Source organism: Lathyrus oleraceus, chromosome 7, assembly GCF_024323335.1.
Source record: "Lathyrus oleraceus cultivar Zhongwan6 chromosome 7, CAAS_Psat_ZW6_1.0, whole genome shotgun sequence".
Lineage (NCBI taxonomy): Eukaryota > Viridiplantae > Streptophyta > Magnoliopsida > Fabales > Fabaceae > Lathyrus > Lathyrus oleraceus.
In genome coordinates, this window is record NC_066585.1 from 331,741,393 (window position 1) to 331,765,037 (window position 23,645).

At 32.9% G+C, this 23,645-nt stretch overlaps 1 protein-coding gene across 1 annotated transcript; it reads left to right on the forward strand.

Annotated features, from left to right (window-relative positions):
- The first annotated feature begins 15,131 nt into the window (after positions 1 to 15,131).
- LOC127103662 (uncharacterized mitochondrial protein AtMg00860-like) lies at positions 15,132 to 16,191 on the forward strand. Its single transcript, XM_051040908.1, has 2 exons — positions 15,132 to 15,215; positions 15,841 to 16,191. The coding sequence occupies exons 1-2, from the start codon at positions 15,132 to 15,134 to the stop codon at positions 16,189 to 16,191; spliced, it is 435 nt and encodes a 144-aa protein (XP_050896865.1).
- The last annotated feature ends 7,454 nt before the right edge of the window (positions 16,192 to 23,645 follow it).

Below are 23,645 nucleotides of genomic sequence, written 5' to 3' on the forward strand. Positions count from 1 at the left end.
AATCAAATTCCTCACTGATTACTCATTGATCGCTCATTGTTGGAACTTCCTTAAAGCTAAGTGCAAACTTTCAGATGAAATTCTTCCTTCAAAATGGTAATTTTAATGCAGTGCTCATGCAGGTTTTGAAATCAAAGTTATCATTGAGATGATGTTGTGATGTATAATTAATGGATCGAAGGTTAGAATGCAATGTTGATTTAGACATTCAAGATGTGGAAGATTATTTGAGAGCATGATATCAATACAAATGATTAGAAAATATCTTTGGAGTCATTTTAACGCAACCTTGCTGTAATAGGCTTTCAAAATAAATCTTGCTTCAATTAGGTCTTTTAAGGATTGTAATATGGCCTGGTTCACGGTTTTTGAAACAAAAGGATATAAGGATCAAAATTTAATTTTAACCCACCCATTCTCCTCTCCAGTATTGCGTTCAGTTAATTCGACACACACACTTAATTTCTAAGAGAATTTTGAAGATATGATGGTTCAAGAACCGGTGAGAGAGATTTTGATATGGCAGTCACCTTATCTTTTTTTCTGTTGATATGGTCACTTAATCTTGTTTTTTTGTTAAATATTTTGATGACCTCTCTTTTTTGCTTTTCATCCCTAATTTTTGCCTGGACCACTTCTTTGAAGCTTTCAGTCCACCGGGATGCCCTGATTTTTGCCGAAGTCGCCTTTTCTGGTGTTCGACTTAACATACTAGTTATTTTGCATTTCATTATTTTTTTTGGAACAATTTATATGGAATTTGTTCTTTTAGTTTGATTTTGACAAGGGTCATAACTGCCATGTTAATTTTTATTGAGGAACAACCACTATAACTTTTGAATTTTTTATGATTTCTTCGACACTTCATGATGTGTACAAAGAAGAGCATGTGGTTAAACCTCATGATGGATGTTTTCTTTTGAAACTTGGATGCATATCCAAACTAACAAAACAAAACTACCCTACCCCTGGTTAAGATTAAGGGTTTTTAGTTCAGGAAGAAACACCAACTTCTAGGCTTAACATGGTTGACTAAGGATTAACTCCTCAACTCCTTGGTGTTTGGGATTTGAAATAATATCTTACATCGTCAACAAAGTATTATTTAAAAGCATACTGTAGCAAGTTGAGTATTTTTATTTACATCATCCTCCATCCAATCATTTCTAAAACAAAAGTTTAATAAATAAAAGTGAGGTAATAAAAACCTTTTTTTATGTGAAAAAAAGAAAGAAGTATAGAAAGAGTGAACATGAAAGGATTAATTCAAAAGATGTATGGTCATTCATTAATCTTATCATTTAGAACAAATAATTTTAAGAGAAAATAAGTGCTCAACACACAAGGAAACTACAAATGCAAATGTTGAAAGGACCAAATAATCATCAGCGTTGAGGGTAAACTCATGATTGGTTCATTGTTTATTCGACCTTGCATATGCTTAAAGATTGAGGTCGATCGGTTTTTCGAAGCTGAGACAACGCTTCGGGTTTCACTGACATCATCTAAATCTGCTTCCTCGGGTTCCTTTAACCTTAGATTCTCGACTTCTAGTGCCTTTGGAAGAGCGTAAATGATTTTTCCTATATTAATACCCGTTTAGACCCTCTCCCCAATAGTGATTAGGTCAGAGAAAATTAGTGAAGGGGCTCGAACCATTATCTCATAAAAGGGGTATTTGAGTGTACTCACAAACATGGTGACCAATGTCTTCTCAAAAGTGGAGGTTCAACTTGGGAAGCGATTTCTCTCCAACGTTTAGCATATTATCTGATGGTCTCGTTATCCAACTTTGTCATGTCATGCAGTCACATTTGATTAGGGGCCAAACCAATGTTATATTTGTACTGTTTCACAAGAGGTTCTGCTAATTTTTTCCAAGAATTAATTTGGTCCTTCTTGAGGTGCATGTGTCAACTTAAAGCTTCTCTAGTTAGACTGTCTTGAAGAAGATGAATCAAAAGCTATCATTTTGAGCATGAGGAGGCATCTTTCTACAATACATGACCAAATGGTTCTTTCGAAAATTGACCCCATTGTACTTTTCAAAGTTGGGCATTTTGAATTTTGTAGGAACCATCACATCATCGACCAAGCATAAATTGAAGGAATTTAAACTGTAATTATCACTCCCTTCAATTATTTTCAGTTGTTCTTCAAGATTTTGAAATCTCTCCATTGATTGGGTATCTTGGGGTTTGCTATTTGGCAATGGCGCACATTTTGGCAGGTATATGATTTGAGATATTTTGTCCTCTTGAGAAGGATTATTAACATCTTTGGGTTGATGAGTGGTGTTATGGTTCCCCATATTTGCAGTCAATCGTTCTTGATTTTCTCTTTATTTCAACAAAGATTGCAAGGCTACACAAATATCATCCATTTTCTCTTTCAATTAGTTGACTTCGTGCTTCAGTGTTTATTGTTTTAGCACAAATTCACCCATAATTCTTCTGGAGCTGTTTTAAGTTTCTAGCGAGTGTCGAGAGATCAGATTCCTGGTTATGGACAAAAGGTGGGATCAATTTTTTTTTTGTTTTTGTGGAAAAGATATGCATCCATGTTGATGAAATACGGATGCATGAATTTTTGTTTTGATATACCAGAAGGTTTTTATGAAAATGTAATGTTATGTCATGCATGTTTTGGTTTTATGATTTCAAACGTTCAGGTTACAGATTTCTCATGACTAAACGTTTTTAAGTACTTTGTACACATTACATCTAACAAGGGGTGGCTCTAGGGCTTTAAAGGATCCTAGCTATATGAGAATATTCCCCCAATAGAAAATTACTTGTTAGATAACAGTATCCTCAAGAGGGTCTACTATAGAGGAGGTTTTCTTGCCAACCAAATGAGTCAAATATGTCAAGAAGGTCGACACTATGCAACGATCGACTCTAAGGTTTTAGACACAGTTCCCATAATCATGGATCTTACATGATAATATTTCATCCAATAGGAAATTACTTGCTAGACAACAATACTCCCAAGAGGATCTACTATAGGTGAGGTTTTCATACCAACCAAACGAAACAATACGTCATAAAGGCCAACACTACACAACCATCGATCCTAATCTTAGATTTTTCTTTATACTCGGGTGTAGAGTCTTTCTCACAATGTGTATAAGCAGTCATAATATCTAGATCACAACCCATAAGAATCATATAGCAGATAAACAGGAAGCAACAATAACACATATGAGAAAGATTAAAAGATGGGAGAAGAAAGCAAATAAACAATGTTAACACTCATCATAAATCAAGATAAATTAGGGTTGACTCTCAGATATCCCCGACAATGTTGCCAGCTATCGCGACACAATTTTTTTTCGAGTGTATGAACACTCGAAATACAATAGAGTCGCCACCAAAGTTTTTTTTTTAAAGGAAAAACGTCGATAAAATCCTAAAAGAACAAAAAAATAGTCGTCGCCACCAAATTCGAGTTCAAGAGTCGATTATGCACGAGAAATGTATTAGCACCATACACATCTGTTGTAATCAACAAGAACCGTTAAGTCGTGTTTTTGAATATGAGTGTTAGTGCATGTTATTTGATTTTTTTCTAATTATTGTTTATCTCTTATATGAAATAAAAATGATTAAAAATAATTTTTTTTATTAGAGTGTTTGATGAGACGTTGAATCTTGCTCCTAACTACGTAGTTCTTTGTATAAAATATTTGTGTGTTTGATTTTAGTAAATGATGTTTAAGTCAGATACGAGTGGTATTTGGGAAATCTTATTTGCTTGTATTTGTATTCTATAGAAAGGACGCAATGACAGGATACTAAAAAAAAAACAAAGAAGGTATCTTGGAAGGTCAGCTAAAAGAAATAATAATTTTAATTTGGAAGTGGCTAAAAAGAAAAATGATGAGTTTTGATTACTCGCTAAACTTGCTCAATGGTTCTCACATTCTTGGGTGTGCCTTGGTTCAAAATCTGTATGCGAAGGATGTGTGTTTGCTAGTATGTTGGTTGGATTATGTCTGTTTTGTTGCTGTAGAGCTAACAATTTTGTCTTGGCATGTGAAAGGAAGGTGATATAAGTTTGTTATTACTATTGATCCTCGGTTTAGGAGCAATCAATTAGTTCATCATGATTCGCAGTTTCAGTTTTGATGTACTTGTGTTTGTGTAATGGTTTGGTGTCTATTTTAGTTCTAGTGGTTGCTTGCTATAATGGGTTGGAACTTGTTATTGTGTCTTAGTGCTTCAATTATGTTGATTTTGTGCATTAGCAGGTTGTAAAACTATTGAGGAGGCATTTCTTGTGCCTTACTTTTATAATATATTGCTTATTTTGCTTGTTAAAAAATAAAACTATTAGAGACTTATCTAAGAAATTTTTAGACAGATAAGGTAGTTTTCATCTCAGCATATTCACATGTAAGGCAAACAGACACGACCGTTCATTATAGGTAAAGGGTTAGCATTTGGAATAAGGACATCGTTTCTTTCAAAACACTAGTACATGATAAGCAAATATCTCGATTCATTGTATTTGAGGCAATGTGATGAAGTATATAATTCAACTTTAATTCAAGCAATATTTTATTTTACATTAGTTATTTTTGTACTCAGTCACTTTACACTTGTATAGTCTTAGTCTTATTTCGAACACCACCCCTTAGCCATTAATCCATCCATTAATATATAATATTCGAACAATAAACCTATCAGCATGGAACCTTGAATAACTAGATGTTAAAAATATATTTGTTGACGGTGGCTTGAATGAAGAGGTCTATATGTTTTTTCTCCTTGATTTAGATCTTTCCTGTTCATCTAAAGTCTACAAATTAAACAAATCCTTGTATCAATTGATGTAAGTGAGTCACCAATGATATGTCAGGCAATCTTCCGACCTTAATTTCTATAAGTTATGTCTAGTCTCAGACAAATAATTCTTTTTGTGGAGACAGTTGGATATCTCCTAAAAATTATGGAGAACTTCAATCAATCTTGACGAACAAGATTGTTATCACTCACACAATAACAACGAAAAAAGAAGAACAATGCAGAAAGAAAGAAATAAAGAACGATGAAGGAGAAGAAGAATTAAATTCTGCAGAGTTTCTCTCTGCCCACAAACTGTGGAAAACTTCTTATTCACTTTACAACTGCAAAATATTGTGAATACAAGGTTATGAATACTCTATTCACTTCATTACAAAAATAAGGGTTATTCCCTCTATTTATAGATTTAGGTTAACATGGACCTCAAGGAAAAGGCAAAACTATAAAAGTCCAAAATAGATAACACTACTAAAATAGGCCCAAGTTGAAATCCTGTGTGAAACAACATGCTTCGACACTTCGACGCACTAACACAACTCAACATACTAGGTGGTTCGACACTTCCTGGCTTCTGTCGAGCAACCTGCTTCGACACAAGAAATTACAATTCAACACACCACCTAATTCATTGTGTCTAAGCTATCTAAATTCATCATAGCTCTTAGTCTTCAGAACACTTCGACCTGCACTCCCTTCGTCATGATATCTACAATCTGATTCTCAGTTTTGCAGTGTTCCTCATTCATCTTCCCATCTGCTACCTGCTCTCAAAGATAATGGAACCTCATCTCGATGTGCTTACTTCGATCATGTGCTATCAAATTCTTCGCCAGATTGATAGCTGACATGCGATCCTCATGGTAATTGCTCCATGACTCTTCGATGTTATCTCTTCGACCAGATTCACCATCCACGTTTCTTGACATGCACAAAGAGAAGCAACTGTGTATTCTGCTTCGCATGACAATAACGCCACCACTGGCTCCTTTCTCGAACTCCAAGCAACTGGTGCATCACCTAGCATAAACACATAGCCAACTGTGGATTTTCGATCCTCAGCATCACTACACCAACTTGAATCGGTGAATCCCACTAATTTGCATTATTTTCCTTCATCAACTGTAGGAAACAAAATGCCATAGTCGAGAGTTCCTTTCAGATACCTTAGTATCCTCTTCGCCGCTGCTAGATGTGATACCTTTGATTTCTGCATGAACCTACTCACCATACCTACACTGTATGCTAAATCAGGCCTTGTGTGATAAAGGTATCGAAGTGACCTAATAAGTCTTCTATATTGGGTGGGGTCGACATCATCTTCATCTAAATCTTTCGACAATTGTAATTTGGATTCATCTGGAGTCGAAGTTGGGTTGTAATCTTGCATCTCAAATCTCTTGAGTATTTCGCCTGCATACCTTCTTTGGTGCATCATCAAACCTCTACCACTCTTATAGAATTAGATGCCAAGGAAATATGAAATGTAACCCATATCTGACATTTTGAATTCCTTGTTGAGATCACTTTTGAAGTCTTCATCTCCTTCTTGCAACTATCTGTTATCAACAGGTCATCGACATATAGGCATAGTATAAGCAATTCACTCTTGCTTCTTCTTACATATACTCCATGTTCAGATTTGCACTTCACAAATTCCTCCTCCCTTATAAAACCATCTATCTTCTTGTTCCAAGCTCTTGGAGCTTGTTTAAGTTCGTACATGGCTTTATGTAACCTGTACACTTTTCTTTCTTCGCCATGTTTCACAAACCCAGCTGGTTGTGAAATATAAACTTCTTCTTCTAAGAAGCCATTCAGGAATGCATATTTCACATCCATCTGGAACATCTTCCAGTTGTTTATGTTTGTTATACCAACAACCAATCTGATTGTTTCGATCCTAGCAACAGGTGCAAAAACCTCATCGAAAATGATTCCTTCTTTCTGAAGAAATCCTTTTGCCACAAGTCTCGTCTTGTGTCGAGTCACTTCTCCTCTGGGGTTCAACTTCACCTTGTATACCCACTTCACATTGATTTCCTTCTTGTCTTGGGGCAATTCAACAAGTGACCAAGTGTTGTTGACTTCGATTGACTTCAGCTCTTCATCCATTTCGAATCTTTCAATAGCTCAGCTGCATTGACAGGTTCGTCATCTGCGTAGAAAGCATAATGTACCAACCAGCTCACCTTCTTCATTGACCACATCATCTGATGTAATCACACATTATTGCAACCTTACAGGCATGTGTATTGTTCTTTGAGTTCTTCTTGGGCCTGGTTCACCTCTGACTTCTTGTTGAACTTATCTTTCGACTTCACTAGTTGGTTCATCATAAAAGATTCTCACTGAATCTTTCTTGAAATTCTCAGTCCAATCCCACTCCTTAAGCTCATTTATGATCACGCCCCTGCTGATCACCACTTGCTTATTCACTGGGTCGAACAACTTGTATCCTCCAGTCGAATGATATCTTATCAGGATCATCTGACTCAACTTGTCATCAAGTTTTCTTCTCAACTGATCTTGCACATGTCTATGTGCTATAGACCCAAACACCCTCAGATGACTCAAGCTAGGCTTGAAACCAGACCAACATTCTTTTGGCGTGATTCCTTCTAGCTTCTTCATCGGACATCTGTTCAAGATATATGTCGCAGTCGACACAACTTCTCCCCATAATTCTTTGGGTAAATTCTTGCCTTTCAACATACTTCTAACCATATTCATAATGGTTCTATTCTTCCTTTTTGCGACTCCATTCTGTTGTGGAGTGTATGGTGGCATCACCTCATGCAAAATCCCTTCTTTCACACATAATGAATCGAAATCTTTCGACACATATTCTCTACCACCATCAGTCCTCAAAATCTTGATCTTTCGACCTCTATGTCTTTCAACCATAGTTTTAAACTTGGCAAATACCTCGATCACTTCACTTTTCTTCTTGATCAGGTAACACCACGATTTTCGACTGAAATTATCTATGATTGTAACAAAGTATTTGTTACCTCAAATTGAATACACCTAGAGAGGACCACATACATCAGAGTATATGACTTCAAGAATTGCCTTCGACCTGCTTCCTGCATCCTTACTAAAGTTGTTCTTGTGATGCTTCACCTGCATGCATTCTTCACATACTTCGTTTGGAATGTCGATTTTTGGTAATTTTGAAACCATATTTGTTCTCTTCAAATCTCTGATGTCTTTGAAATTGAGATGGTCAAGTCTATAATGCCATATCCATTCATCTCTGATGGTTGCTGTTGCAAGGAACTTATGCTCCATCACATTTAGTTCAATCTTGAAGGTTCTATTATGAGACATTGGAGCCTTCAAGATCAACCTTCCATTTGAGTCGAGAACTCTCATCATCTTATCTTCGATCGACACCTTGTAGTTCTTTTCGACTAACTGCCCTATGCTGAGCAAATTACTCTTCATTCCTGGTATGTATAACACATTTGAAATTACCGACCTCTTGCCATCTTTCTTCATAATCATAACATCACCAATACCTTCAGCTGCTAGAGTGTTGTCATTTGAAAATTTCACCATGTTCTTCATTAAGGGTTTTATGTTGACAAACCAATCTTTCCTTCCAGACATGTGTGATGAGCATCCTGAGTCCAAGTACCATTGGTCCTTGAATCTCTCTTCATATCTTGTTGTAACCATCAGCAACGTCTCTTCTTCTTCATGTTTCGCCAGCTTTGCATAAGTTTCTTGATTTTCTTCCGCTTTGCTGGACAATCACTAGAATAGTGACCATACTTCTGACAATTGTAACACTGAATGTGACTCTTGTCTAGATTTTCACCATCACCTATTCCTCTACTTGCAACACCACCTCTTTGGTTTCCTTTGTTCCAGGGTTTACTCTGATTCGACCAGTTTCCTTCTTGCTGATTTCGACCAGTCAAATTGTTGTAGTCTCCTCTTCCTTTGTTGCCATTCCAGCTTCCTTTGCCTTTTCTTTCTTTTGTGATTGAGCCTACAAAGCCATATCACTCTTCAACTTTCCTGCAGCTCTTTCAGCCATTCTTTGTTCATGATATTCAAGTGTCCCTTGAAGCTCTTCCTTTGTCAGTTTTGACAAATCCTTCGACTCTTCTATGGATACTACCACGTGGTCGAACTTTGGAGCCAACGACCTCAAGATATTTCTAACAACAGATCTTGATGTCAACACTTCTCTATATACCTTGATTTGATTCACTAGTTTCGTAACCTTGGTGAAGAAATCAGTTATGCTTTCATTATCTTCCATCTGAAGCAATTCATACGTTCTTTTGTAAGTTTGTAACCTCACCTCTTTCACCTTCTCCGCGCCTCCAAACGATTTCTCCATAATTTCCCATGCTTCTTTCGTTGACTCTGCATCACTAACATTTTCAAAATTATCTGCATCAACACATTGATGGATTATAAAAAGAGCTTTATAATCTTTCTTTTTCAATTCTTTATGTGCAACCTTTTCTTGAGCTATCGCGTCTTCTGCAAGCGTTGTTACTCCTTCCTTCACAAAATCCCAAAGATCTTGATAACAGAACACAACCTTTATCTGCTTGCACCAATTCTCATAATTGTTGTTCTTGAGAATCGGAAGATTTGCTGGAAAATGCCCATTTGGATGATTCGTTGCTATGGTGATTTTCTTCCCACAAATCGTTTAACCGGAGCTCTTGATACAAGATGTTGGAAATCCCCCAAAAGCTATGGAGAATTTCAACCAATCTTGATGAACAAGATTGTTATCACTCACACAATAACAACTAAAAGAGAAGAAAAATGGAGAAAGAGAGAAATAAAGAATGATGAAGGAGAAGAAGAATTAAATTTTGCAGAGTTTCTGTCTATCCACAAACTGTGGAAAACTTCTTATTCACTTTGCAACTGCAAAATACTGTGTATAATGTTATGAATGCTCTATTCAGTTCATTACAAAAATAAGGGTTACTCCCTCTATTTATAGATTTAGGTCAACTTGGACCTCAAGGCAAAGCCCAAAACTATAAAAGCCCAAAATAGCTAACACTACTAAAATAGGCCTAAGTCGAAATCCTGTGTGAAACAACATGCTTCGAAACTTCGACACACTAACACAACTCAACATACTAGGTAGTTCGACACTTCCTTGCTTCTATCGAGCAACCTGCTTCGACACAAGGAATTACAATTCAATAGAGACTACTACTAATTGTTTTAATATTCTTTTGTTTTACACAAATGATATCATTTTAGTTGGTCCCCCTTAAAAAATTGGGGTTGTTAAAGAGGATTTGGACAAGAAGTTTTACGTTAAAGATCTTGCTTAACTTAGGTGTTTATTTGGACTAGATTTTGCACTTTATTTTTCCCATAATTCTATCTTCCATGAGCGTAGTAAACCTTTCATAAATGTAGTAAACATATTAAGTAAGATTGTCATGTGATTCAAAATAAGCTGCAATCCAAATTCATTATCTTAATTCTAATTTCTTCTCATTCTCAGTTAGTTAGTTGGTGTGTTCGTAGAAATAAATCTAACTTCTTCTAAGTCACGTATCAGAAAAATAGGATAATGGTTAGATTTGATTTTAGTAAGAGTGTCGCACATCACAATAGAGCAAGTGTTAAGCCATTCAACATTGCAGACTTCTCTATCCAATCATTTTTCTGTTAAATTCTCACCCTTTCTACCATTACTCCATGTGTATTTGTAACCAACTGTTGAGATATAGATAAAGTGATTAGTGTCAGACTAGTCAAAGAAGTTATTCATTGAAGCTCTAGCAGGACTATGACTTCCTTTATGTTCATCAGAACTAATGATAACATTATAGTTACCTATAAAGCATCATATTGTGTTAGGTGTCTTTGTGGTCAGATTATTCTATAACTCTCTTCTATGCAGGTAGCTAGTAGAGGCATATATGGCATAAAAGCATGTAGTTTTGTTTTGGATTTGAATGGTAAAGTATACATGTTGATCATCACAACAAAAAACCACATGATTCAGATGAGTTTTGTAGAAACACCAAAGATTTGAAAGTAGACCAGGTCTATTGTTAAAATCAAAAGGCTTCAAATCAACATGATTAAGCCAATTTTTAAGGAAATTAAAAAACACATCCATGGTTCTGCTATGAAAACTAGGTTAGATCTATTAGTATTTATCATTCTCTTAAGGAAATCCTTGAAGAGATTTTATACACACCTCTTATGTTCCAAAAGAGATTCTTCATAAGGATTTTTTTGGAGTGATTAGACCTTGATCTAGTATTGGCGTTTACCTTTGATTTTTTTGTTTCTTCTCTTTGAAATAGCCAATTGAAAACCATATTGATAAGGGTCAAATTTTGTATATAATCAAGAGTATTTTGTGGCCCTTTTCATTTGGTTTAACTGAAATTTTATGGCAAAACTTAACTTTAGTATAGATAATTGGTTTTTAGTTTTATCATGTAAATATTGTATAGTTTGATCATTTTCACTTGATTTTGTAGGTTTCCTTGCATAGTTGAAGCATTGGGCACTTAAAAGGAAAAAGAAAACCTTCAAGATGCATTTTTTTTATGGAAATCAAGACTTTGAACCTGGGCTTAGCACGGTCAAAGCACGCCTAGAGGAGGAAATACATGAGGTTGCATGCTTAACACAGTCAAAGCGCGATTTGAGATGGTCAGGCAGGAGGTCGTACGTTCAATGTGATTTGTGGCAGTTTGATCATTTTTATCATGTAGCCGCGCTAAGCGTCCTCTGTTGGGGCTTAGCGCGGTCTGCTTTTTCATCATAGTATATATACTTTTGTACTTCACATTTATAGGTTAGAATGTCCATTTTGAGAGAAAAATACACCAAAAACATAAGAGGAACTCAAAATCAATTGTTTGAAGCATCAATCTTCTAGTTTTCGACATTGATGCTTGTGAATCTCTTCATCTCTCTTATGAAGCAAGCTACCATGATGTGTAGATAAACCTTCTTTTGTTAAGATTAGATGTAAATAATCTAAATAGTATGTATTTCTTTTGATCCTTTGTATGTGAACTAGTTAACGATCAATATAGATGATTATCTTTGCTTTTATGTATATTTATGGTTTGAATCATTATTGAGAAATATCTTTGAAGTCTTGACCTAAGTTTTCATCTCTCAAAGACCAAAGTCTAGACATAGATTTGGAGTTTGACATTCAATTGTATCAAGTTTTAATGTTATTGTATTGGTTAATAGGCTGAGAGATCGTCGATTACACAATACGGTAAAAAATCGCAACACCCATTAGACATAAGCGGTGTTGATGAGTGATACATGATTATATTGATTATTAATTAAGTTAACATGCTAGATTAATCAAATACATATGAAATAGGTTAATGAATTCTAATCTTAACATGCTTTTTAAACCATTAAAGTTCGAATCTTTCACCGTTGTTTCAAACTATAGTGAATGTTACTTTTCAAAATTGAAAACCCTTTGAAACCCTTACTTAAAATATTGCTAACTGTAGAAAGGAAGTGATATCCCAATAATCCCTATGGAGATGATATAAATACTTACCCACCGTAAATTATTTCAAAAAAATGGCGCCGTTGTCGGGGATTAGCATTTAGATATTGCAAACAACAATTTGTATTGTTTTAAGTCATTTTGTACAGTTATAAAATATTATATTTATAATCTCTCGTGTTTGTTAATTTGTGTGGTTAGTGTTTCAGAACTCTGTTTATGCGAGGAAAGTTACTGAAAGATCAACTTCTTTTTTATCCTGAGATTGAAAGAACAGCTCGGAAGCTCAATAGAAAAACCAGAAGCAGAAGGAAACTAGCCAAACAAAGAAACCAACGTGAAGGAACTTCAACTTATACTTATTCAATAACTCCTATTGATGAAGAAGCTATGGCGAAAGAAGTAATCATAAGAGGGAATTGTGTGAATAGCCCAAGAAGAAATGCTCATGTTGTTCGACCTACGCAAAATGCAAGAAGTCATGAGATGAAGACCAAATTGCTCAAAAATTTTATATGCAAATCCTTTCACCAGTCTTGACCATGAAGAAGAACAAGTGTTCATGAGTTGTTTCCTCATTCTTTGATCGAAAAAGAGAAAGAGTGGTATCTTGATCAACCAACTCAAACAATGATGGATTGGAATATGCTAGAGGAGAAATTTCTTGATCAATTATTTACACACAACAGATTTATGGAGGCCAAGACTTCAATTTGGTATTTTCTCAAGGTCAAAGTGAATCCCTTAATGAAGCATGGGAGCGGTACAAGTCAATGCTAAGAAGATGTCCAACCATGGTTTTGATGAACTTACTCAAATCCATATCTCATGTAATGGACTTCAAATGCAACCAAAACTTTTTTCGGATGCAACTGCGGGTGGTTCTTTGATATCTAAGAATGCAAAAGATGCAATAGGAATTATTGATCGAATGGCACTAAATGATCACCAAGGGCAACACAATAGAGGACCTACTCAAAATAAAGCTGGAATTATTGAATTTGGGACAAATGAGGCAATTTTTGCGTAAAACAAGTTGTTATCTCAACAAGTAGAAGAACTTACAAAGCAAATGTCAAAGCTTCCATAACAACTCAAAGAGATGCACGAGCTTCCTATCAAACATCAACAAGTTTCTTATTGCGAATTGTGCAATGGAGATCATCCTACCGGTTATTGTTCTCCGGTTAATGAAGAGGTGAATTATATGGGAAATAAAAATCAATACCAACAAAACAAAGCACCATATCAAAATAACTCTGGTTATCAACAAAAAGGAAACAATGCACAATATGGCCAAGGGTAGAGACAAGAAGGAGGACCATCTTATAGATAAAATCCTTATCAAAATTTCAATCAGAATCCTCAATCCCAAGAAAGACCTTATAAGATTGAGGACACTTTGAATCAATGTCTATGGAAAATCAAAAGAGCAATAAGGAGGCCATCAAGAATCTTGAAACTCAAGTTGGTCAATTAGCTAAGCAATTAGTTGATAAACAAAAAGGAACATTTTTTTGCAAATACTCAAGATAATCTGAAAGAGCATTGTAAGTCCATCCTAACTCATAGTGGTAGAGAAATTGGCAAATGCATTCGTGATGATGTTGAGAATGAGGTAGTTATGGTAGAAATAGAAGAAGAAAAAGATGAGGTTGAAGTAGAAAAAAATAAAGAGGAAAAATTAGTTGAAATGAGAAACTTGAAAAAGAAGAGTTAGAAAAGAAGAAAAGAGAGGAAAATAAGAAGAAAACCCAAGAGGGGAAGGAAAAGATGAAGGTTATTCCGGTTTAACACTTGCCTTATCCACATGCTCCTTCCAAGAAAGATAATCCAAGACATTATGCAATATTTATGGATATATTTAGTCGTTTGAAGATAAATATTCCATTTTCTGAAGCTCTAGAATAAATGAAACTTATGCTAAGTTTATGAAGGACATTCTCACAAAGAAAATGAGGTATACGAATCAGGAAACCATAAATCTCGATGCTAGTTGTAGTACCATCATTCAAAAAACTCTTCTACAGAAAGAAACTGATCTTGGGAGGGTTACCTTACCTATCACCAAAGGAAACGTATACATTAGCAAATCATTGATTGACTTAGGTTCTAGCATAAACTTGATTATGTTGTTCGTGGTTCAAAGGTTAAGGCAACATTGAAATGAAATCAACAACAATGACATTACAATTGGCGGACAAGTTTATCACTCGTTCGCATGGAGTAGCTGAAGATATTTTAGTTAAGGTGGACAAGTTCTTGTTTCCTATTGATTTACTTGTTATAGACATGGAAGAAGATGATGATGCACCTTTGATTCTAGACCGACCTTTCATGAAACCACAAGAATGATGGTTGATATTGACGATGGATTAATGAAGGGTAGAGTTCAAGATAAAGAACTGTGTTTCAACCTCTTTGAATCTATGAAACACTCAAAAGATAAAGTAGATTGTTTTCGGATGGATGGCACTGATGAAGCCATTATGGACGTGAAAAGACAAGTTAATTTATCCACTCCACTTGAGAAAACTCTTACCGATGCACTCAAAGTTCTTAATGAAGATGGATAAAAAGAGATTGAAGATGGCTTAAGATAACTTGATGCATTAGAAGAAATTCCCCCTCTTGAAGCCAAAGTTTAAGAATTGAAAGATGAGTCAAAGAAAGATGACTCTAAACTTGAATTGAAGATTCTACCCTCACACTTTAAATATGTGTTTCTTGAAGAGGGCGGTCACAAGCATGTTATTATTAGCAATGTATTGTCCAACAATGAAGAACAAAAATTGATTGGAGTTTTGAAGAAAAATCAAAAGGCAATGGGTTTGGCACTTTCCGACTTGAAAGAAATAAGTTCAGCTTATTGTATGCATAAAATCATGATGGAAGGGGATTACAAGCCGGTAGCTCAACCACGACATCGTTTGAATCCTACTATGAAATAGGTAGTAAGGAAAGAAGTAGTGAAAGTATTGGAGCCCGATATGATTTATCCTATTTCGGATAGTGTTTGGGTAAGTCATGTACAAGTGATACGCAAGAAAGGAGGGATGATAGTGATTACAAATGAAAATAATGAGTTGATTCTGACAAGAACTGTGACGGGATGAAGGACGTGTATAGATTACCGGAGGCTCAATCAAGCCACTAGAAAATACCATTTTCCTTTAAAATTTATGGATCAAATGATTGAAAGATAGTTGGGTCAAGAATTCTATTGTTTCTTGGATGGTTATTCCGGGTACAATCAAATTACCGTCAACCCGGAAGATCATGAGAAGACGACTTTTACATGTTCTTTTAGTGTTTTTGCTTATAGAAGAATTCCTTTTGGATTGTGTAATGCTCATGATTTAATCGATAAATGCATCGAAGTCTTCATGGACGACTTCTGTATTCGGTCCTTCTTTTGAATTATGTTTGAGGAATTTGGACACTGTACTGAAGCGGTGTGTGGAAACCAATTTGGTTCTAAATCGGGAGAAATGCAACTTTATGGTCACTGAATGAATAATTCTTGGTCACAAGATCTCTTTCAGAGGCATTGAAGTTGACAAAGCAAAGGTTGAAGTGATTGAGAAGCTTCCACCACCATTGAACGTCAAAGGAATCAGAAGCTTTTTGGGACATGCAAGATTCTATCAGAAATTCATCAAAGACTTCTCAAAAATTGTCAAACCATTGAGCAATCTGCTCAACAAAGATAAGTCTTTTGATTTTGATAATGCTTGTTTGATTGCTTTTGAGGACTTAAAAGAAAAACTGATAATTGTACCCATAATCATCGCTCCTAATTGGAAACTTGATTTTGAACTAATGTGTGATGCAAGTGATTATGAGGTTGATGCAGTTCTTGATCAAAGAAAGATAGAAAAATAATTCATGCTATATACTATGCGAGCAAGGTTTTGAATGATGCTCATATGAATTATGCTACCACAGAAAAAGAATTGCTTGTTATAGTGTATGCATTGGAGAAATTTATATCTTATCTCATTAGTTCAAAGGTTATTATTTATACTGACGATGCAACGATAAAATACCTTCTCATAAAACCTGATTCAAAGCAGAGGCTTATCAGATGGATTCTTTTGTTATAAGAATTTGATCTAAAAATTTGTAACAAAAGCGATTAGGAGAATTTTGTGGCTAATCATTCTTCCATGTAAATAATGTTTACATACTTTGACCCAAAGTTTGCATTCTTCTTCTGTAGTGGTTATGGTCCGTCGTTCACCCTTCAAACAAGGGATCAGTAGCTAGCTTTAAGGGATGTTACAAATATTGTTAGAGACAACATAAACAAATGACTTTCCATTTTTCTAGAGTATGTTAGTTGTCCATTTGAGATAGGAGAACATATTTCGAGAAAAAGATGATGAATGAAAACTCGCATTTATTTTCAATTGACTCTTGTCAATAATTTGTGGTTGAATCCACCTATTTGTGTTTAAATTTAACTAACTTTTGTAGTTTGTAATAATTTTCACTTATACTCGTATTATACTTCTTAATTAATATTAGAAGAATTTGCCACTAACATCATTTTATATCTTCTAAAGGAGCTGTCACTTTCCTTCATCTATTCCTGGGACCATATTACATTTGATATACTCGAGTGTTTCACATCAATTTATAGTTATTATGTTTTTATTTAGTCCAATGATTGAGTTAGATGTCGGCTTTCATATAATATATATCTAATTTTTCCCTTATTTACCCTTTTTCTGTTTTAATTTATAAAATGTTTTCAAAATATATGAAGTTTGTCGTTCTATTTATCTTAAGATGTTCGATACTAGTGCAACAAATTATATATCTATATATATATATATATATATATATATATATATATATATATATATATATATATATATATATATATATATATATATATATATATATATATGAATTATAAATTGATCTAAGGAAGAGCCTAAAATAATTTAGCATCATATGATAATAAATTCAAATCTTGAAATTTTTTTACTGCACGTTGTTGTTGCCTCTTGCGTCTGAGTCTCAAGATTATAATATTATGATAAATTTTAAGTTAATAGAAAATTATATCATATATTTATAACTTTAATAATTAAATAAAATACTTACTTTTTTAATTTAAGAAATTGGTGTTGAGAGAATATAGAATAAAAGAATTATTATTTTTATTGTCGACTGAATTTTACAGTTTATTAATTGTTTAATAATTAAATTTAATCTTTAATTTTATTGAATGATTCAACTCATTACAATTCATTCAAACATAAAATCTAATCAAATAATCTATTAATAATTAATATATAATAACAATTAATTATAATATAATTAATTAATAATTAATATATCATTTGATTAATTAAATAATTACTCTAACAATATGTAAAAAAAAGTATGAGAAATATATATATATATATATATATATATATATATATATATATATATATATATATATATATATATATATATATATATATATATATATATATATATCTTATATTTTTTACTAATTATTTTTTATTAAAAAATTAAAAATTATTTGTTCGTTATAAGTACATAATTATTACTTTAAATACAAATAAAAAATTTGAATTGATTTTAAAATTTGATAATTATAGTAATAAATTAATATTATAAATTATCTTTTTAAAGAGACCACATTCTAATTAAATTAAAAATGAAAATCCTGAAAGTGATATATGTTTGTATCTATAGTTTTTTGGGTGAGAAGTTGGCATGGTGTCGCTGTAGTTCACATGTCAGTTTTGGGGGTCATCTCTTTCTTCTTACATTTATCTATCTATTATGCCCTTTTCAAAAGAATGTTACTAGGTCAATAGAATATTCTGGAATAAACGTCTCTGTTATATACATATATAAATGTATTATTCAATAATTGTTCATTTTGAATAAAATAATTAAATATTTTAAAAAAATAATTATGTTAGTTATTATAAAAAAAGTATTAATCAGTTTATATATTGTTTTTTAAGAGAAGAACATAGTATTCTCTTGTAGTTTCATTAATTTGAAGAGTTTCAAATAAATAGTTTAATATATCTATTATGTTTTAGGTTTGTTTTTTGTTTTGAATTTTAGTTGTAAAATTATTAATTTTTTCTTTGTTTGAGCATATAAAGTACATTAAAAATAAAAATAATGTACCAACAACTGTTGGTTGGAAAGAGTACCAAAATTTGATTCTTAGGTTGGTGACGATTCATTAGGGTATAAGTTAATTTAAAGGACCAAAAACTGTAGGGACATGTGATGAATTCATTATGAATCTATGAAAGAATCCGCCTTGTAAGAAATTCTAGTCTTAATAAATTTATTAAGAGTTTATTTTTTATAATGGAATGATTGTTTACATTTCATTTTTGATCCTCTATTTTTTTCTTCTAATTTTGATGTAATTTATATGCAAATTAACCTTTGCATGAATCAATGCAAATGAACTATGAACATTTATGTGTTAGGGTTAGGGTTCAAACGTATTTAATTGGTTTTTTATTTTTAATATTAATAAATTATTATTAATGAATAATATAATTATAAATATTAATAAAAAATGAGCTGAAGTAGTTTATTTAATTGTAGAATTATACACCCTCAATAATATTATTAAAATTTGAGTTCAAATTCATAAAGGGACTAAAATTCCTAAAATAATTATAAAAAAATTAATAAACTAGATTTTAAAATGAGAGCAGCAAAATTAATAAAAAAATGAAAGTAAGAGGAGAAAATTACATTTAAATTTTATATTTTATTTGTCGTATCATCTCAAAGTTTAATATAATATTAACATTACTAGAAAATATATCTCAGCTCTACAATATTATAATGGTCATTTTTCCATCAATTTCATATCACATTTTTTTACGCACATGTTGTTTTTATTTTTATTTTATTAAGAAACATTTCATCACGGTTCCTTAAAACAACCGTGGTCATAGAGTTTGGATGACAAGCTTCGAGTCCCAGCATAAATATTTTTCCTTTTTTTCAATAAAAATAAGTGTGTGTCCCTTCACATTTATTGTTATTTAAAAATTGAAAGTATAACAACTACTGTTGTTTCGTTCAACTGTGGTTACATGTTCCATATTTCATTACGGTTGAAGCTTGCAACCGTTTGAAATTATTTCCCACAAAATTAAAACATAACAGGTACTTCATTTCGTTCATAACAGACAAGAGTGCCTTAGCGAATGAGACGACAACGATAGCGAAACCTTCACCATCTTCATATTCATTTCTGAAAACGAATATCATTTCTGGAAAGGAAATCGCCATCCTCTTCGAATTACGATACGTTACTATTCTGTCTCTTTGACGCTTTTGAAAGTTTATGTTCTTCGTAAATGTTATTTACTATTATCTCTCTCTAGCACTTCAGAATGTTTATGTTCTTCACTAGGATGTTATGTGTACTGTTCATGTTGCTATGTTCATGTTTTATTCAGATTTTGTGAATATGCTTTAGGTTTTGGTGTTGGATATGTTTATGTTTTATTCATACATTGTGACGCTCCTGAATATGTTTAGGTTTTGGTGTTGCCATGTTCATGTTTTATTCAGACATTGTCATATGCATATAATCATAATAGGATGTTGTGCGTGTAGCATTAGGTTTCCATTCACATTATTCTTTTGATATAAATTTCATAATTTGTTATGGATAGTAGTTAGATGAAAGCCGATAAACTAGGTATGAGAAATGAGCTATTGAATTCCTTGAATTTTCCGAAAAAAATATTCTCGGCAATAATGGAATCTTTGATTGTCCTTGTGTTGTTTGTGGGAATATCAGAAAACGGTCAAAAGAAATATTATAGCACTTATGTTGTGATGAAATATGTCAAAATTATACAACATGAATGTGACATAGAGAAGTGGATAATAATCAAAATATGACGTCACAAATCGATGAGGATGCTGATGATATAAATGATCGACTAGAAGATATGATTCGTGATATTGGAGAATTGTCTTATATGAAAGCCCATATTTATGATACTTTATGTAAAGATGTGCCTTTATATAAGGGGTGCACCAATTTTACACGCTTGCCTGCGTTGTTAAAGTTGTTTAATCTGAAGGCAAAAGGTGGATGGTCGGATAAAATTTTCACAAATTTGCTTGATTTGTTGAAATAAATGCTACCAAAAGATAACAATTTGTCGGATCGTTGTGCAGAATGTGGTGAAAATTTGGATGAATGCCCTAATAATTGCATATTATACAGGAACAAGTATGGAAATTTGAATCTATGTCTAGAATATGGTGAGTCATGCTATAAGTTGAAGAACAACAATGGTGATGACAATGACAGTGCTAGTAAAAAGCGTCCTCTTGCTAAAGTGTTATGGTACTTGCCAATTATTTCGAGGTTAAAGAGAATCTTTTTCTAATGTGAATGACGCAAAGCATATTAGATGACATGCAGATGAAAGGAAATATGATGGAAACATTCGCCATGTAGTTGATTCTTTACAATGGAAGAAAATTGATTCATTGTTTCTTGATTTTGGCCTTGAGCCAAGAAACCATAGCCTTAGGCTTGCAACAGATCGAATGAACCCCTTTGGTAATCTGAGCATTAACCATTCTTCGTGGCACGTTCTTCTTACAATTTATAACCTATGTTTTTGGTTGTGCATGAAGCGTAAGTATATGATGTTAAGTATGATGATTTATGGACCAAGACAACTTGGAAACGACATAGATGTTTATCTAAGTCCATTAATTAAGGATTTAAAACTTTTGTGGGATAAATGTGTTGACGTTGATGATGCATATTCTGGTGAAAAGTTTAAGATACGTGCAATGTTATTTTGCATAATCAACGACTTTCCTACATATGGTCATTTGGCGGGATATAGTGTCAAAGGACATAAAGCGTGTTCTATATGTGAATATGATACCTGTTTTCACCAGCTTGAGTTTAGAAAAAAGACCGTTTATCTTGGGCATCGAAAATTTCTAAAATTCAATCATCCTTATCATAGATTGCGTAAGGCTTTTAACGAAGAGCAGGAGTTTGAAAGCGCTCATAAACCTTTAATTGGCGATGAAGTTTATCAACAACAATAACACCTTAATGTTGTCTTTGGGAAGAAAAAAGATGGTCCCGTTAAGAGAAGTATTTGGAAAAAGAGATCGATGTTCTTTGATCTTCCATGTTGGTCTAGACTCGATGTAAGACATTGTCTTGATGTGATGCATGTGGAGAAAAATGTGTGTGATAGTTTAATAGAAACACTTTTAAACATTATATGATAGACTAAAGATAATAAGAATTCTTGTTTAGATATGATGGAGATGGGTATACGACAACAATTGACTCCAGAAGATAAAGGAAAAAGATCTTACTTACCTCCGGCATGTCACACTCTATCTAAAAAGGAAAAGAAAAGTTTTTGCGAGTGTTTGCATGATATCAAAGTTCCCCAAGGTTACTCTTCAAACATCAAGAAACTTGTATCAATGAAAGATCTCAAGTTAGTTGGCTTAAAATCTCATGATTGTCATGTCTTGATGCAACAACTTCTACCGGTGGTTATTCGTGGCATCCTTCCAAAAAATATAATAGTAACTATAACCAGATTGTGATTATTCTTCAATGTTATATGTACTAAAGTTCTTAATTTCAAAAAATTAGATGAATTAGAAGATGAGGCTGCAATAATATTGTGTCAATTGGAGATGTATTTTCCTCCATCATTTTTTGACATTTTGATTCACTTACTTGTTCATTTATTCAGAGAAATCAAATATTATGGTCCAATTTATTTAAGATGGATGTATCATATAGAGCGATACATGATATTTAAAGGATACACGAAGAATCATCACCGACCGGAAGCTACGAGCGTTGAAAGGTACACTACAGAAGAAACTCTTAAGTTTTGTTCAAACTATTTATCGGAAACAAAATTTATTGGAATTCCAAAATCTCATCATGCTGACAGATTTGAAGGTAGAGGTACTCAAGTTTTAAATGTTAGGTCAATGGGTCGGGATGTAGTACTTCAAGCACATTTCTATATATTGAATAATCTTAGTGTAGTTGGACCTTACATAGTTACTCACAAAAAAGTTATAAAGAAAAAATATCCCCGAACGAATGACAAGTTGTTGTTGACACGGCATAATAAGGAATTCATTGGTTTAATATGAGGATTTCTAATAATGATTGTGCATCCGAGACAATTAAATGGTTGTCGTACATGCCAAAATTTACTGTGATAACTTAGACGACATACGACATTTCTAATTATTCCTTTTATACAAAAGGAAAAAATGGGTGTAGTACAATGAAAAATAGTGGGGTTATGGTTGAGGCATAATCCTTATATTTCTCTAGTTCGAAATACAAGAATCCTATTTTGGCAACGACCGCATTCTATGGTATCATTGAGGAGATTTTGGAGATTGATTATGTTATTTTCAAAGTGCCTATATTTAAATTCAAGTGGGCTCCCAACAACAATTATGTACAAACTGATGACTTAGGATTCACAGGGGTTTACCTTGGCAAGGCAACGTATAATATCGAACCATTCATCATGACTAGTCAAGCAAAAAAAGCTCTTTATATGATAGAACCTGCGGACTTTTCGAGGAGATGGTCAGTTGTTCTCAAAGAAAAACACATTCCTCCTAGTGATGATGAAAGTTTTGATATTCTTTCCCCTCCTTATTATGCAACATAGTGCCTAATTTATATGAAAAAATTGATAGAGATGATGTACATGCCATTTATAACGATCACTAAGAAGGCATATGGGAAACTTAAAAAGTAATTATTTTATATTCCTCATTCATAATTTATTGTATGTTATAATTACTAATGATGTTATTTTTTGATGACTATTATTATTTGAAATTATAGGTATTTAAAGTTAAGACACAAAGATGCAAGACACCAAGACAACAAGATAGTATTATTTGTTGTAATGATGTGTACATTGTAGTTTGTTTTGTGCCATTTTGATTTTGATGTAATATACAATTAACAAATTCTAACATTAATAAAAACTTTAAAATATAATAATAAATAAATTCATGTATTATCCTGGTAGATATATTGCATAGTTATTTATTTATTATTATATTTTAATATTATTTATTAAAGTTAGAATTTGTTAATCACTAAAGTGGTCAAATTCATTAAAGTTTACGATTCTAAATTATGGAAATGAATTGTGATTTGATGCTATATGGATAACATATTTATATTAAATGAAATTTATTATTATAAGACATATACAGATCATCCAAAGATGGATCATTATTTATAATTAATAAAATTAGAGTGTTTATAAATA

What these genes read in the sequence shown, in the direction of transcription:
- LOC127103662 (XM_051040908.1), top strand. Translation starts at nt 15,132, where the DNA reads ATGGGTTTGGCACTTTCCGACTTGAAAGAAATAAGTTCAGCTTATTGT. An exon ending in TGGAAGGGGATTACAAGCCG is followed by an intron (nt 15,216 to 15,840) that starts GTAGCTCAACCA and finishes CTTGGTCACAAG; the next exon opens with ATCTCTTTCAGAGGCATTGA.